This window comes from Oculina patagonica, chromosome 13 (assembly GCF_052425735.1).
Source record: "Oculina patagonica isolate OP01 chromosome 13, crgOcupat, whole genome shotgun sequence".
Lineage (NCBI taxonomy): Eukaryota > Metazoa > Cnidaria > Anthozoa > Scleractinia > Oculinidae > Oculina > Oculina patagonica.
The window spans coordinates 17,194,824-17,210,078 of record NC_135770.1 but is presented as its reverse complement, the minus strand read 5'-3'; the positions used below and the strand labels follow the sequence as shown (position 1 = coordinate 17,210,078).

Genomic DNA, 15,255 nt, shown 5'->3' with positions numbered 1-15,255 from the left:
TTCTTTACATAACAACCTTAAAATATAGGTTTTGGTTTTACACATAAGTACAGTCGAATATCAATTTCTTAAGCTTCCAAGGGAAACGAAACAAAACTTGATTCGAGAAATCGAGTATTTCAGGAAATCGGGCGTCGATCGGTGGGAGTAAAGTTGCATCGTTTGACTGAGTGAAGCAATTCCAAGGAAAAAAGGAGTTTTCTATGGTGTGCTCGGGAGACTTGACAAAAGCGGGATCCCACGCTGTATTTTAACTTTTGGCCATAATGCGATTTTACCCAAATGGATAAAATGATCGTGTGTTTTTTCTAAGATTCAGTGGCTGTCTTGATTGACAATCCCAGAATCAACAAAATGAATAGTGATTCTCGATAAAAGCAAATTCTGTCTGGGTAAACTTTCTCTCGAAAATCACTTACGCTATGCAAATAGTGCTATAGAAAGAAGCGTTGTTAATCTTAGATATTCTTCACATTTCACAATGTTTTCCACCAGCTTTTTTAATCTACAAAACTTGATACACGAGTGAAAAACCAGGATCTTTACGAGGAATGCAGAATGCTTAAAGTACAGAAGAAATGTCGTGACGCTGAATGTCCCATTTGCATGCAATGTTTAAAACTACAGGTGGTAATGATCAATATTTTGACAAAAATGGCGTTTAAAACAAATGTTTAATCAATAATCATACAAGAAAAATAATGACAGTCACGCGCGGCTTTAGAACAACCTGGTAGTTTATCAAAACGTGCATGCGTGAAAAACCTCACGATTTTATGCAAAGATTTTCCGAAAAGGGCCAGGTTTTAATAAGAGGATAATTTTAAAGTTTCAATTGTGTGATCAATTATCTGACAATTAAACCAAATTATTTCGATTCTATCTGTTTAGACAAACCTGTGTTGAAGTCGTTTTCAAAGTGTTTTTCAACTAGTATTTGCTTTTTATTTTTGCCTAAGTAGTAGCTTTAAAAGTAAATATCAATTGATTAAGGCAATCACAGCTTTTAGCATAACACGCAAGTTGAACACATGTTTTCCAGACCAATATCATTTTATCCAGAACACTATTTCTTGGGCTTATTCCTCTGGCGAAATATTTTCTTTGATTTTCCCATCGACTTTCGTTTTGAAACAAGAGAAAATATCAATCGTGTGATCAATAAACTGAAAATGAAACCAAATAATTTCGATTCAATCTGTTTATACAAATACACGCTGGCAAGTAGTTTTAAAAATGTTTTTCGACTGGTATTTGCTTTTTATTTTTGCCTAAGTGGCTTTAAAAGTAATATCAATTGATTAAGGCAGTCACAGGTTTTAACATAACACGCAAGTTAAACACAACTTTCCCAGAACAAAATAATTTATCAAAAACACTGTTTGCGCTAATTTCGCTGGCGGAAAAAATTTTGAGTTTATGTAAGTTAATGACTGTGAAATACTGCTCTGTTTTTTCCACCGACTTTCGTTTTGAAAGAAGTTTAATAAATATCAATCGTGTGATCAATAAACTGAAACTAAATGATTTCGATTCAATCTGTTTATACAAATATAAGTTGGCGTATCGTTTTAAAAGTGTTTTTCGACTGGTATTTGCTTTTAATTTTTGTCTTAGTGGCTTTAAAAGTAAATATCAATTGATTAAGGCAATCACAGCTTTTGGCATAACACGCAAGCTTAACACAACTTCCCCAAAACAATATCATTTTATCCAGAACACTGTTTTTGCGCTTATTTCTCTGGCAAAAAGTTTGTTTGAGTTTTTGTAAGTTAGTGACCGTGAAATACTGTCTTTGTTTTGCCCACCAACTTTCGTGTTAAAACAAGTTTGGTAAATATCAATATGCTAACACTGACAGATATTTGATAAGTTCTTAAAAGCTTGCTTTAGCAAAATGAATGATAATGACAAACTGAGTAAACAGTCGTTGCCTTTTCATTTTAAGAAAAATCCAGGAAATTTCCAAGCTAGCTTTCGCAATTATGGGATTAGTCTATAATTTCAGCATTTAACCTAAAAAGTATATATTGATCATAAATCTTTGTTTAATCTCAACCGTAATACCGAAAATGGTATAACGGCCGTCAATGAATGGCCTAATGATATATTCTCGCGGCTTTGTTAACATGTTTTCAGCTGCCTGGAACTGCCAAACTGAGAGATCAACACATAAGAATCAAGGATCTATAAAGAGGATGCTCCTGGTTTTATGTTATTCATTGGCACAAGTCTTTGGAGAACGGCGTCCCAAGATCGACACACTTTGAACGTTATTATCACAGGTAAGTATAAAGTTAGAGCATACTGATACACAAGTTATGTTTTAATTTTTTGTTAGCAACGATAGTCCATCTAGTCTTCAAAAAATGTTCGGAAACTAAATAACTGCCGTTGATTGGTGAAAGTAATGAACTCTCGCGGTTATAAAAATTTATATGTGTTCTGTTTTGTTTTGTTTTCTAATTCTCAACGCGGAAGTCTAAGATAGGTGAAAGGCGACTTTTAAAAAAATATATTTTTTTAGCGGAGCTACGGCGCGCGAAGTGCTCCAACAGAGCTCAATGGGTAATACATTTTGGCAACGTATCGATGCGAGAAATTTTGGTTCTGACGTCAACGTCCGTCCACCTGACCGCCAGTACGGTCTCTGGGGGTGAGGAGGGGAGTCCAAAAGAAACCCAAACAGGAGTGAGAACGTTTTTCATGGCGGCGAAGTAGTTGGCGCGTTGTTCACTTTGTAAGCTGAATGAAAGCAAGCAGACGAAAATATTCCTCTCTCTACCACTCTAACGTTTTCTACATTGTGAAAAGTTATGACAATGGATTAAGGTTAATAGGAACCGAAATTGTTCTGCAACTATAAAAATAGAGAAAAGCACTAGATTCAGAAGTATTTGAACTTCCACGACTCACTGAACAGAAGTTTTAAATTTCGACGCGTACGTGGTCGTACATGCGGAAGTACCCAACTGTAACTAAATACATCACTGTCAATTATAAAATAATTAAGATACTACGCGCGCTCTCATTGGTCGATAGGTGTGTTTAGATGAGAGTATGTAAACACGGTTGTGACGTCACGCTTTCTGTGTTTCCCGGCACAATTTAAAAACATTATAAAACTGCCAAAAAGACTTGCAAAGTAATTTCAAGTACGATATTAAAGAAATGGAAAACAATACAAATTTTGATATGTGTTCCGGCTTTCTCTTCCCATATGAGCCCGAGAAAAAAGCAAAAGAAAAAAGAACCACAGCGCTTTGCCTGGAGTAAGCTCAAGCGAACGACAAAATATGCAACAAAATACGCAGTAAACATTTTTCAAGTAAATTTTTGCGTTTAAGTACTACAATAAAATTCCCTTCAAGTCATTCTTTATTAGAAAAAAATATAGGTCAACGCAAAAAACTATAAGCTACAAACTTAAACTTTGCACGGCCGATCGGTTGCTGTGTTTTTACCGGCAAATCTGCTTAAAATGCCGCCGCGAAAAATGACGCTTAAAATATATTTTCTCTGAGACTTTTCCAGCGTAAACATTCTACTTTACATTGGCAATGATAGTCGTGAACTTTTTTCATTCAAAATGGGCTTGGGGAAGACGAAAGAATGGAAATATTTGTCAGAAAAAAGCAGAATTTGTTGTCAATTTGAAGTTTATTTACGCGCTTGAAGCACATTAAAACGGAGGAAACGACAGTAGAAGAAACTGGACCCGTTTAGATCGCTATCTGAACAATTACCGTACAATAAATGCATACCATTGCTACCGACCTCGCTAGATCCGCTGCTGTGCTATGATTCCTATTTCCGCAAACTTCACAAACACGATGAGACTTTTCAACCGTGTTATCGGGCTGCCAAATAATTCAGGCAAGTTCACTTCACTTTCAAGAGCGATCAAGCACAGTGGCATTCATTTCCAGCTTAAATAAACTCCTCACCTTGAAGTTCTTTCTTTACAGAGCCGTATTTTTTAGCATTTCTTTTAGTTTTTGCCAAACTTTCCGTATTTTTCTGTAAGATTTACGTGGAATCGCTTTCGTCGACACGGCGCACTCACAAATTTATTGAACTCTTATAACACATTTGATTGGTTCACTTGTTGTCAAATGCGCGTTTTGAGAAATCTATTTCATTCAGAAGTAAATAAACCAAATCCCCTTCATTTTTCGAATTATTTTTGAAAAAAATATTATAAAAGATAGAGGATTTTCCGTGTTTGCTACCTCATCTAAACACTCGGGTGGTAGGGAGAATTCTCGAGTTGAACCCTCGACTGCGTCTCGGGTTTGCATAACTGTCTCGAATTCTCCAAACCCCCCTCGTGTTTACATAAGGCTATGTAAACACGGAAAAGTCCTCTATTGCTTAATTACAAATTTTTAACGTCCCGTTCATCGACGTCTCCCTCAATGACCAAACATTAAATGGTATAATGGCGGAGGAAGAGGAGCTCCTCTATTAGGTTTGCCTAAATCTTTATATTAACTCCAGTAAAATCCGTTTTTTTATATTCCTGTTCATTTATTTGACTGTGCGGTTGCCCACACGAAGTTTTCATTAATTGATAAACTCTTTCTTGTTCTTCTTTATTCAGTCCATCATATTTCGCAGTGTCATCACATGCCCTCTATTTCCATTCACTAAATTTTACTTCTGTTTTGCACCGATTAAGTGCGCATTAATTTTTCTCATAATTAAGACCGAAACCATTTATCCAACATTTACTAATACGCCTTAGTCTAAAATTCAGCCGTCCTCTCGACCCAACCCCCAACGGTGGGACGCGGGCGAGAGGACGGCTGAATTTCAGACTAGCCTATGCCGTTAATTTTTCTCCCAGGTTTTGATGCTGAAGACTTTTCTTGAAGAACCGAAGATGAAGCTGAACTTATTTTCTCTGTTGATTTTGTTCGCCTTGATTCAAATACCATCGGTAAGGCGTTGTTGCGATTTACAATTCAGTGTATCTACATCTTACTCGCCGAAACAGCTAAATGTTATCGAAACCTAAAGCAACTCCAATTCATGTTATTTATTTAAATCGAAACCTGAAGCAACTCTTTTTAATTCATTACCATGTTTCCATATTTGTTTCTGTTCCAGTGTGCTGATGTTATCCATTTGCAAGCAAACGGTTTCATCGCCCGATCCTGTTTAGACTACCTGCAACATGGCAAGTTCGAGAACGGCTTCTACTGGCTTTTTGATGATCAAGATAAGCAATACGTGGCATATTGCGATCTGTCATCCGAGCCTGGAGCGGCCTGGACCCTAGTCATGTCCTGGAATCGGGAATATAAAAATCTGCCTCAATTTAGAAGCAAGCCTTTTATGCAAGACGCACCAATCAACCACAACACCCCAAACTGGTACATCTACCGCCAGACTCTGGCTCGAATGAAAAGCCTCCGCAGCCGATCCACATACTGGCGGGCAACCTGCAGCTTTAACATCATGAAAGGGAAGATTGATTACAAAGATTACCTCAGAAGCAAGTTCAGCGAGTTTGACATCATGAGCTTTCTTGGTGGCGGTCATTGCAAACGTGTGGATTATGTGAATATTCGTGGACATGCAGCAGGGAGTGGTACCACAGCACAGGTCTGGCAGGGGCACGGCTACATCTTCCACATCGACAGCAGTCATACTGGCTGTGCCTTCAAACCAAACGCTGGAAGTGTTCCCAGTGAAGACAACTTTGGTTACTACGGCCATGTCAACACTAATTTCCGTTGCACCATGGCAAATTATCAGACCACTAATTGGTGGTTTGGTGGCTACATGTCTGACTGACATGTAATAAGTCTTAATATACGGAACAGGCGTTGTCGGTTGTACTTTTTAGTAGCTGTTAGAGATGGGAAAATGGCATCGAGGCCGATTGCATAAAATGTAGAGACACGTAATCCTGAGAACAGTAAGTATGGAAAACTGTAAGTAAGAAACTTAAGCAGAAAACATTTGCGCAATATTCTTTGTGAGTTTAAGGTCGCAAATAATTATGCCAATGAATGGTTTCTACATATGGGTGCAAGATTTAAATAACAATAATAAATACGTCTATCAACAGCAAAGAACTGGAGTGATTTAATTTTGTAAAAGTTTCTGTCACAAACGCGTTTCTTATTATATTTATAACTTACCTCTCTTCCATAAATGTCAAATACAAACCTTATGTAAAATATTAACAAATTATGTAGATATCGATTCAAAATTTGCAATTTACATCACCTCAAAACTCATATAATTAATTCCATGGTTGAGTATATAAACAAATCGAACTTGGCAAAAAAATGAGCATTTCCCGGCTTTCAATAAGTTAATTGTTTGTTTTTCGTTTCTCTCTTGTTTGCTGTCTCAAAAACTCCTGACTCGCACAATTTAAAATTGTCTGGTTTATAAAAGTTGCTCACTGTATGAGGTTCCCCCTACATTGAATCCGCAAGTGAAAGTTATATTTAACATAAAAAGGCTTTTAGGATGACGTGAACAATGAATAACAAAAGAACTACTAGGAGACACTTAACGGTTGGTAAGAGCTTTACAGTTTAAGGTAAGCAAGACATCCTCTGTTTCTGTGCCATCTCTTGTGACTTTACACAATTGTTGAACTGACACCACTGAAGTTCCTGATAGGAATAAAACACATTTGCCTGATAATCAGTAGTATCTACAGAAGGCTTCCATTATGGATCTAGCTTTCAAACCATAATTAGTTACCAAATACCAGGAGGGATAGGGGACAGGGAGTGTATAATAGAGGCAGGCTATCTTTAAGGAGTAAAAACGTTTTGGATGGGCTTATTATCGCAAGGGATTTTGCGATCCAAAAAATCGTTAGGCTTATGTTTGGAGGGGCGTTCGTGTCTTAAAAAAATTAAGGCTACATAAGAAAACTGCGTGTAAAAAACCACGATCGATAGCGAAACACAAAACAAGACCTACAGTGATCATCAGATGAACAACAGCAGGGGGGGGGGGGGGGGGCTTTATCATCGGAAGAAATTTAAACTAAAAATAAATTTATAAGATCATGGGTTTATATTCTGGAGGCCATATTAATGGGATGGTATTTGCGTCTGGGATATGAAGGGCTTATTCTCGAGGAAGGAGGAGGGGAATCGGAATTTTACGCCATTTGTCTAGTCTACCTGGAGCTAAAGGAGGCGTTAATTCCACATAAAGTTGGCGGAACTCTTTAAAACCACCATTGACCTGATTTGCATTCATTTTGTCTCGAAAAGTTCTGATACCAAAAGAAAGCAGTAACTGTGGATATTTCAAATTGAACACTGTTTGTGGTACCAAACAAAAAGTACAATAAGCTGGTTCATGTTAATTCTCCTTTTAAATTCCGATGCAATTCTAAAAATAACTGTGCTGAGATTTTGGTAGTCCATCAAGACAATATACCTTTGCTGATGAACAGTGCTAGATACTGTATAAGAAACGAAACTATGCAAAGAGTTAGGATAGAAATTATTTTAATTTAATTTTTATACCTAATCGTACCTTTTTGGTACGCTTCAGCTACATATCGGGCGAGTTTGGTCGAGCCATGGTTCGTATTTTGGCGAGACGCAGTCGAGCCAAAATACCCATGGCGAGACCAAACGAGCCTGATATGCAGCCGAAGCGTACCAAAAAGGTACGATTAGGTATTTACTGTATTTACTATTTACAGCCAAAAATCCGGTTATATTTAGCGCTCTGTTGAAGCCATGCTTGCAAGGTACGTACTGCAAATTATGTTGACTTGGTCTTTAACACTTTTACCAAGTTCTTCCTCTGCCTTTTTTCCACTCGCTTGTTTAGAGTTTCATTCTCTAAATTTCAAAATCAAAATTAAGCGAAAAAATTAGAAATTCCGACTTCATTTTTTCAGTTTAAATGTCTCAGTAATCGTCGGCAAACATCGCGCAATTGGCGAGAGCGCTCAAGTTTAGTTTTGGCGGGAAAGTTTTTCTCGTTTTACGATCGCCAAACACCGCTAAAATTAAATTACGAAATTCTGTTTTATTGGTAAAACCTCTTTTCAATACATCGTACAGTAACACTACTTTACTTCAAAGTGGTCGTGACATGGTGGCATATCAGGTCAGTGACTTGATATCGTAAGATATCAGGACAGTAGATCGCGCTTCTGATTGGCTAGTTGCGAATTTGGGTACGGTAAACTATAGCTAGTTATACTAGTTTACTGGATATGAAAATTTCGCTATATTAGATCAAGATTACGTTCACTCATTTTTCAAATTTGCAATTGTTCAATGTCAAGGCCATAATTAACGTGACCTTCTCAGTAGAAGAACAATTTGTGCAGCCACCTTTCAAGCACATTGTAAGACTTAACCGAGTTAAAAACGATGATCTATAAGCAAAGATGACTCGCCACCATGCCCAAGCCGATAACTACTCCACAAGGAAGTAACAAGTCGAGTTATTTCTGTTCTGGCCGTAGCGGATGTTTACAAAAAGTGGCCTTCAGCTAATCCACACTGAGATTTGAAGTCCAAGTGTGTTTGTGTTACAGACACAGCGGATGTTTACAAAAAATAGCCTTAATCTGATCCACACCTGGGTCAGTACTCCTTATGTACGTGTTGTAAGTCACTCATACCTGATCCACCCAATCAAATTCTGCTTGTTATATATTGAGTAAATGTGTGTTGCAGACGAAAAAGATGTTAAGTTCCCTTTAGCTGATCCACACAGAAGTTAGTAGTCCAGATGTACGTGTTGCAGACATAGCGGATGTTCACCAAAATAGCTTGAAGCTGATCCACACCCGGGTCAGAAGTCGTGATTTGTGCTTTGTAGACACTGCAGATGTTTTTCAACAAGTATCCCATACCTGATCCACAAAATTCTACCGGTAATATATTGAGTAAATGTGTGTTGAATGGATGTTTACAAAAAGTTTCCTTTCTTAGCCAAATCCGCGCAGAATTTAGAAGTCCAGTTGTAAGTGCTGCACCCAGACATAGCAGATGTTTTACAAGAATAGCCTGAAGCTGTTCCACACCCGGGTCAGAAGTCGTGATTTGCGCTTTGTAGACACTGAAGATGTTTTTCAACAAGTACCACTACACGTACCTGATCCACAAAATTTTAATTTAAAAATTCTGCCGGTAATATATTGAGTAAATGTGTGTTGCAGACGAAATAGATGTTTACAAAAAGTTTCCTTTCTTAGCCAAATCCGCGCAGAATTTAGAAGTCCAGTTGTAAGTGCTGCACCCAGACATAGCAAATGTTTTACAAGAATAGCCTGAAGCTGTTCCACACCCGGGTCAGAAGTCGTGATTTGCGCGTTTCAGACATAACGGATGTTTTTTTTAAAGACCGCCCATATCTGATCCGGTTATATATTGAGCAAATGTGTGGTTTTGTTCATTCCGCAGAAGAGCATCTACTGAGGTACGTAAGCAAGTAAGAAGAAACGTTTAACACAGTTAATTAGTTTTTATTTATTTGTTCAGTTATATAATTTTTCGGTGGCCTGGGAGACCGTACAATCATTTATTATTTAGTGTAAACGTTTCGTATCGACTGACAAACCTCCTAATTTAGAGCTTATGACAGCTAACGAAATACAGCATTAATGTAAACAGTTATTAATCGCCAGATCAGACCTTATGAGATATTGTAGTTCCGCACCGCTACTTATGAGGACGAAGACCCTTATTAACTCATATAATATTAGACATGAAAAAATTTCTCAAATCTGATTGGCTTAGAGAAAATGCAGTTTTAAGTAAATTCGATGCAGAAATGAGGAAATATAGTGCAGAAAAAAGGAATTCGGTGCAAAAAAGGGAAACAAACAGAACATTCTCATTGGTTTATAAACAAAGGCACCAACAGAGGGCCAATCAAACGCTTCCGCGCGATCTGAATGGCGCGAAGTTTGGATCCGCTTCGAAATGCGAGTGAAAAAATGGCTGGCGTTTTGAGCACAGTAGAGGACCAGAAGACAGCTCTAAATACCATAGCACTGAAAAGCATTGGTTTTTGGTTCTCGTTTTGGAATAACTGGTTTCTTAAGAAGGAAATTGGCGAGGAAATCGAAACTACAAGCCGAGGTGTTCCACAAGGCAGTGTCCTCAGCCAGTTGCTATTTAATGTCTTCATAAATGACTTGTTCTTCCACACAAAATCTGTAAAACTGAATGCTTATGCAGATGACGAGCAATTGTACGACTCCGATATCGACCCTGTGGAGCTTGACAAGCGTATTCTTCATGAATTGAATACTGCCATGACGAACATTTTCTCCACACCCTACCCCCACAAAGGCGGTGTATGTTACACTACGGTGGCTTCCGAAGATTTTTGAATTTCGCGGTCGATGATTTTATTACGCATCGGTAATTGCAACTTTTGTTTTACAAACAAAAGAGGCACTTTTCTTAAACAATGAAAATGACCGTATAAGGAAAAAATGCAACCCAAAGTTTGATACGCACCGATAACGGTATGATTGTAAATCCCAATAAACATCAAGCTATGGTCTTAGGAAAAACTGATTACAAGTTCTCTCTCCAGTAGAGAATTCCATTGACCTGGCATGACCTTGGATGATAAAATGAACTTCAGGGAGCACCCTGCTACAATTTGTAAGAAGATCAACAGTCAGTTCAGTGTAATGACGAGATTTGGTAAACTTGTCTCCCTTGACCTTTTGATGAGACTATACAAGGCATTCATACTCCCGCATTTTTATTACTGTTCAACTGTCTGGCATTTCTGTAACACTCGAGATTCAGAAAAAATAGAGAAACTTAACAAACGCATTTTGAGATTTATTTTTAAGGATGCAGATTCAGACTATAAACAATTGCTCAAAAAAGCGGGAATAACTTATTTAGGAAATAGACGCCTGCAAGACATGGTACTGATTCTTTTTAAATGTCTGTATCTTGACAACTCTCCTGCATATCTGAAACAAATGTTTCTCTTACGCTCTGTTTCGTATTCCTTAAGAGGTAGCAACATCCCAACCCTTCCTAAGCCGTCTTCTACTTCCTTCCAGGCGCGTAGCTGAGGTTTTTGGAAGGGTGTTCGTATTGACAGGAATATTTATTATGGGGTTATTAAATACGAGCGCCGAAGGCGCGAGCCTTTAGGGGGGTCCGGGACATGTCCCCCCAGAATATTATGAAATCTAGAGGCCCTGAAATGCCATTTTGAGCATTGTGCACGTCAATATTTCAAACTCGATGGAGTGTTAAATAACAGGTATTTTTAGTCATAACAACAATATTTCCGGCGTTTTGTTGAATTGATACATTCATACATACATACTGGCTTAGTACACTAAACGTTTTACAAAAGCTTGACGTATGCTGCAAAGACATCTCAAGGTAAAAGCTTAAGCCCCCCACCCCCCGGCTCCACCGTCAATGTACTAAAAGCAGCGTCATTATTCACTAAATACACGTATCACCTGGGTCCCCCGAAATTGTATTCCCTGCCTTTCGTCTATTGATACCCCATTTATCAAATCCCGAACGCCTGTTAAGGAAATATTTTTCAACGATGAGATTATTTTGACTACATATAATACTAGGTCACTAGGATGTATTGAGGCCACTTACTTATTAATTCACTACAGGAATATTCGTAAAGCAAACTTGACAACTGCATCATCCTCGGGTGGAGGCCTTGAAATAGATTGACAATTTCGTCCAGATCGACAGGCATATCATACTTGAGAGCCAGTGAGGAGAGCCTATTCTCCTAACAATTTTATACTTTCCCGTTACTTTTAGCGTTTTCTTGCACGGTAATTTAAAAGCTGCAACACTCAAAGTTTGTTTTCTATTCCCCCACTATTTGCTAAAAGCTGAAAATCATCAGTTTGTGTTTTCAGTCCTCCATTATTGACCTCCAAAGGGGGTTCGTTCGAACCCCTCGAACCCCCCTCCTACCCGCCTGCCTTCTACTTCTTCTTGCTTGTAAACTCTGGAACTCTCTACCTGATACTCACAGAACAATCAGTTCCTTCAACGATTTTAAGCGCCTCGTCCGAGACTATAATTTTATGTAATTTGTATATAAACTGATCTTATATATTATATATTATTATTATATTAGGTAAAATACTTTAATTGTAACACTTTATTTTTCCGCTTAGTGATTTTTTTATATAATTTTCTAGGTTGTTATCTTTACATTTTTTCCTCGGAGATATTAGCTAATAACCAGCTACTCTGTAAATCCGAGAAAAAAATAAAGTTAATGTATGTATGTTAATGGCGAAGATGTTGGACCAGATAGCCTCAAAGTAATGATTACATCGCTTGAACACCTGTTCAAAGACACTGTACTTAGTGAACAGAACCTTTGTCATTAAAGATGTGAATATTGTTCATCGTGGTGTAAGATAGGTAATGAACGTTTATTCGTTTGTCTCACGATAGAATCGCTTTGAGATGTTGATCGCGACGTTTCGACTGCAATACTGCTAGTCTTCATCAGGCGATGAGGTCGATTGTTTACGCGTCGCTATTTATGCACGTTGGTTCGCTGTGATTGGTGCATTTCGATCCTCATTATTATTCCGACTAACAGATGATGTTCCCTCATAGGTCCGCTTTGTAGTTAAACGGCTATTATGCTTTCTGATCGTAGGTATCCATGCTTCAGGAATTTCAATTCCGCTATCTCTATTGAAGGGAAAGCGAAACAGTTTCACTCGGCTGGCCTTCGAAAGCGCCTAAGCTCGACAAGTATAAGAAGCAGAAGAAAATGTCTGGAGGAAGTGAACCCAGAATCTTTTATCAGACAATTTGTTTGACTGTTTAGGAAGATTTTTCGGCTAAAAAACTTTTTTAACATTGAGAAACCTGTATGTTGTTTGGGCTTTCACCTTCTTTTGAAAAAACGCGGGTATTTGCCGATTTTTAATAAATTATTTTTTGTACGAGATTTGCGCATGTTATTTTCTCGCAATTTTTCATGAATATTATTAATAAGTAATCACATTATTTTTCTCGTGCAATTTGGGATAAATAAGCACTCGTAAATTTTTCAAAGACTATAAATTGCATTCGCCCTACGCCGGCCTACGAGTTGTTAGCCTTTGAAACTTGACTCGTGTTTATTTATCCCAAATTGCACTCGAAATCATGTGATTACCTATACGAAACGGGCACATACTGTTTATCATTCACTTTAGCCCTCTTTTTTATCAAGCTCGTTTCCTTTTCGTTCACTCAGAGGCCTCGATTCACCTTATATAAAGCCACAATAGTTATGAGTGTTGTTATTTTTCCTTATAAGGTCTGTTTATATTTCTCACATATAGGCTGCGTTGTTGATTTTTCTTGAAGAACCATCATGAAGCTGAGCCTGTTTTGTCTGCTGATTTTGTCTGCCGTGAGTCAAATAAGATCATCTGTGAGTATATTTCAGAACGGAATGGAAATCATTTACAAGCGTTTTTGAAAAGTAAAGTTAAAGTAAAGATACACGGTTGTGCTTATAGCTTAAAGCTATTCGTCTCTATTAAAATTTCAGTAACTTGGCGGGCTAGGTTGAGCGCAGTTTTTTCGCTCCAGGTTTTTTCGTTGGCTGTTTTACCCCGTGCTTCTGCTTGGCCAAGCTGCAAAGAGAACTAGGGATGTCTGCGACTGACCCGCGAATCACCCCGTTTTCCCCACTCTTGATCTGCCAACTACGCGGCAGTTAAATTTTTCACGACTCATTTAGATAATTACGGTGGACACAAATCATGAGTCACGAACGAATCGCTACGACGTAAAACAAAATATAAAAGAAGTGACTATTGATTTATTCGTGTTTTAAGACTAGATAAAACGTCTTGATCAACACAAGGAACACACACTTAATCAACCACGAGGTCACAGGGTAGCGGTTGACCTAGAAAGGGATGTTAGGGCTCGAATTGTATCATAAACATTGTTTGTTCTGTAGTTACAGTTTGTCATCTAAATGTATTTTGAAAACTCATTGTGCCATTTTCCATTAACTATAACCATTTCGTAACTCACTGTAACTAAATAAAACTAAAGCATTTATGCTAAATTTATTTATAACAGATCCCTGACGATATCCATTAACAAGTAAACGACGTCAAGGCCCGATCCTGTTTGCACTACCTGCAACATGGCAGGTTCGAGAACGGCTTCTACTGGCTTTTTGATGATCAAGACAAGCGATACGTGGCTTACTGTGATCTCTCATCTGAGCCGGGAGCAGCCTGGACCCTAGTCATGTCCTGGTACCGAGAATATAAAGGTTTGCCGCAATTTCAGACCAAGGCTTTTATACAAGACGCGCCAATCAACCACAACACTCCAAACTGGTACATCTACCGCCAGACTCTGGCTCAAATGAAAAGCCTCCGCAGCCGATCCACATACTTGCGAGCAACCTGCAGCTTTAACATCATGAAACAAAAGATTGATTACAGAGATTACCTCAGAGGCAAGTTTAGCGACTTTGACATCATGAGCTTTCTTGGTCGTGGTCATTGCAAACCTGTGGATTACGTCAATATTCGTGGACATGCAGCAGGGAGTGGTACCACTGCACAGTTCTGGCAGAGACCAAACGCTTGGATCTTCCACAGTAGCACAGAGTCCACTGGCTGTACCTTCAAACCTGACGCAGGATCTGTTACCAGTGAAGACAACTTTGGTTTCTACGGAAATGTTAACCGGAATTTCCGTTGCACCATGGGAGACGATCAGACCACTAATTGGTGGTTTGGTGGCTACATGTCTGACTGACTGTGAATAAGTCTTTATATACGGAAGACGCGGTGTCGGTTTTACTTTTCTGTGGGTGTTAGGGATAAAAAAATAGCATTTTTGGCTGATTGCATAAATCTAAAGACATTTAATCCCGTATGGAGTAAAGTAAGGAAAAACTGTAACTTAGAAGCTGTTTTCAAACAAATAGCATCATGTGTAGTGTTCTTTGTAGTTTTTTAAAAGCTCGCAAATAATTGCGCAAATGTATGGTTTTAGAAATGAGTGTACGATTTAAAAAACAATATTAAACATATCTTTTAACAGCGAGAAACTGTTGAGTGATTAAATTTTCTTTAAACCTTCTCAGTGTAACAAACGTGTTTTTCACTACACATTTAAATTACATTTCTTTCGGAAATATAAAATACAAAACATATATGTACAATTTTTTAAAACTATTTACATATCGATTTATAATTTGGAATTTACATCATCCCTGGACATCACCTCAAAACTCTTATAC

The 15,255-nt window shown here is 38.1% G+C and overlaps 2 protein-coding genes across 2 annotated transcripts; both read left to right on the top strand.

Annotated features, from left to right (window-relative positions):
- Positions 1 to 2,209: 2,209 nt before the first annotated feature.
- Positions 2,210 to 6,080, top strand: LOC144635776 (uncharacterized). Its single transcript, XM_078494862.1, has 3 exons — positions 2,210 to 2,285; positions 4,850 to 4,942; positions 5,113 to 6,080. Exons 2-3 carry the CDS (start codon positions 4,856 to 4,858, stop codon positions 5,800 to 5,802), a joined length of 777 nt encoding a protein of 258 aa, XP_078350988.1. The 5' UTR covers positions 2,210 to 2,285; positions 4,850 to 4,855; the 3' UTR covers positions 5,803 to 6,080.
- Positions 6,081 to 9,400: 3,320 nt separating this feature from the next.
- LOC144634705 (uncharacterized) lies at positions 9,401 to 15,054 on the top strand. The gene is made up of 3 exons (XM_078493739.1): positions 9,401 to 9,429; positions 13,322 to 13,413; positions 14,076 to 15,054. The coding sequence occupies exon 3, from the start codon at positions 14,250 to 14,252 to the stop codon at positions 14,766 to 14,768; it is 519 nt and encodes a 172-aa protein (XP_078349865.1). The 5' UTR covers positions 9,401 to 9,429; positions 13,322 to 13,413; positions 14,076 to 14,249; the 3' UTR covers positions 14,769 to 15,054.
- The last annotated feature ends 201 nt before the right edge of the window (positions 15,055 to 15,255 follow it).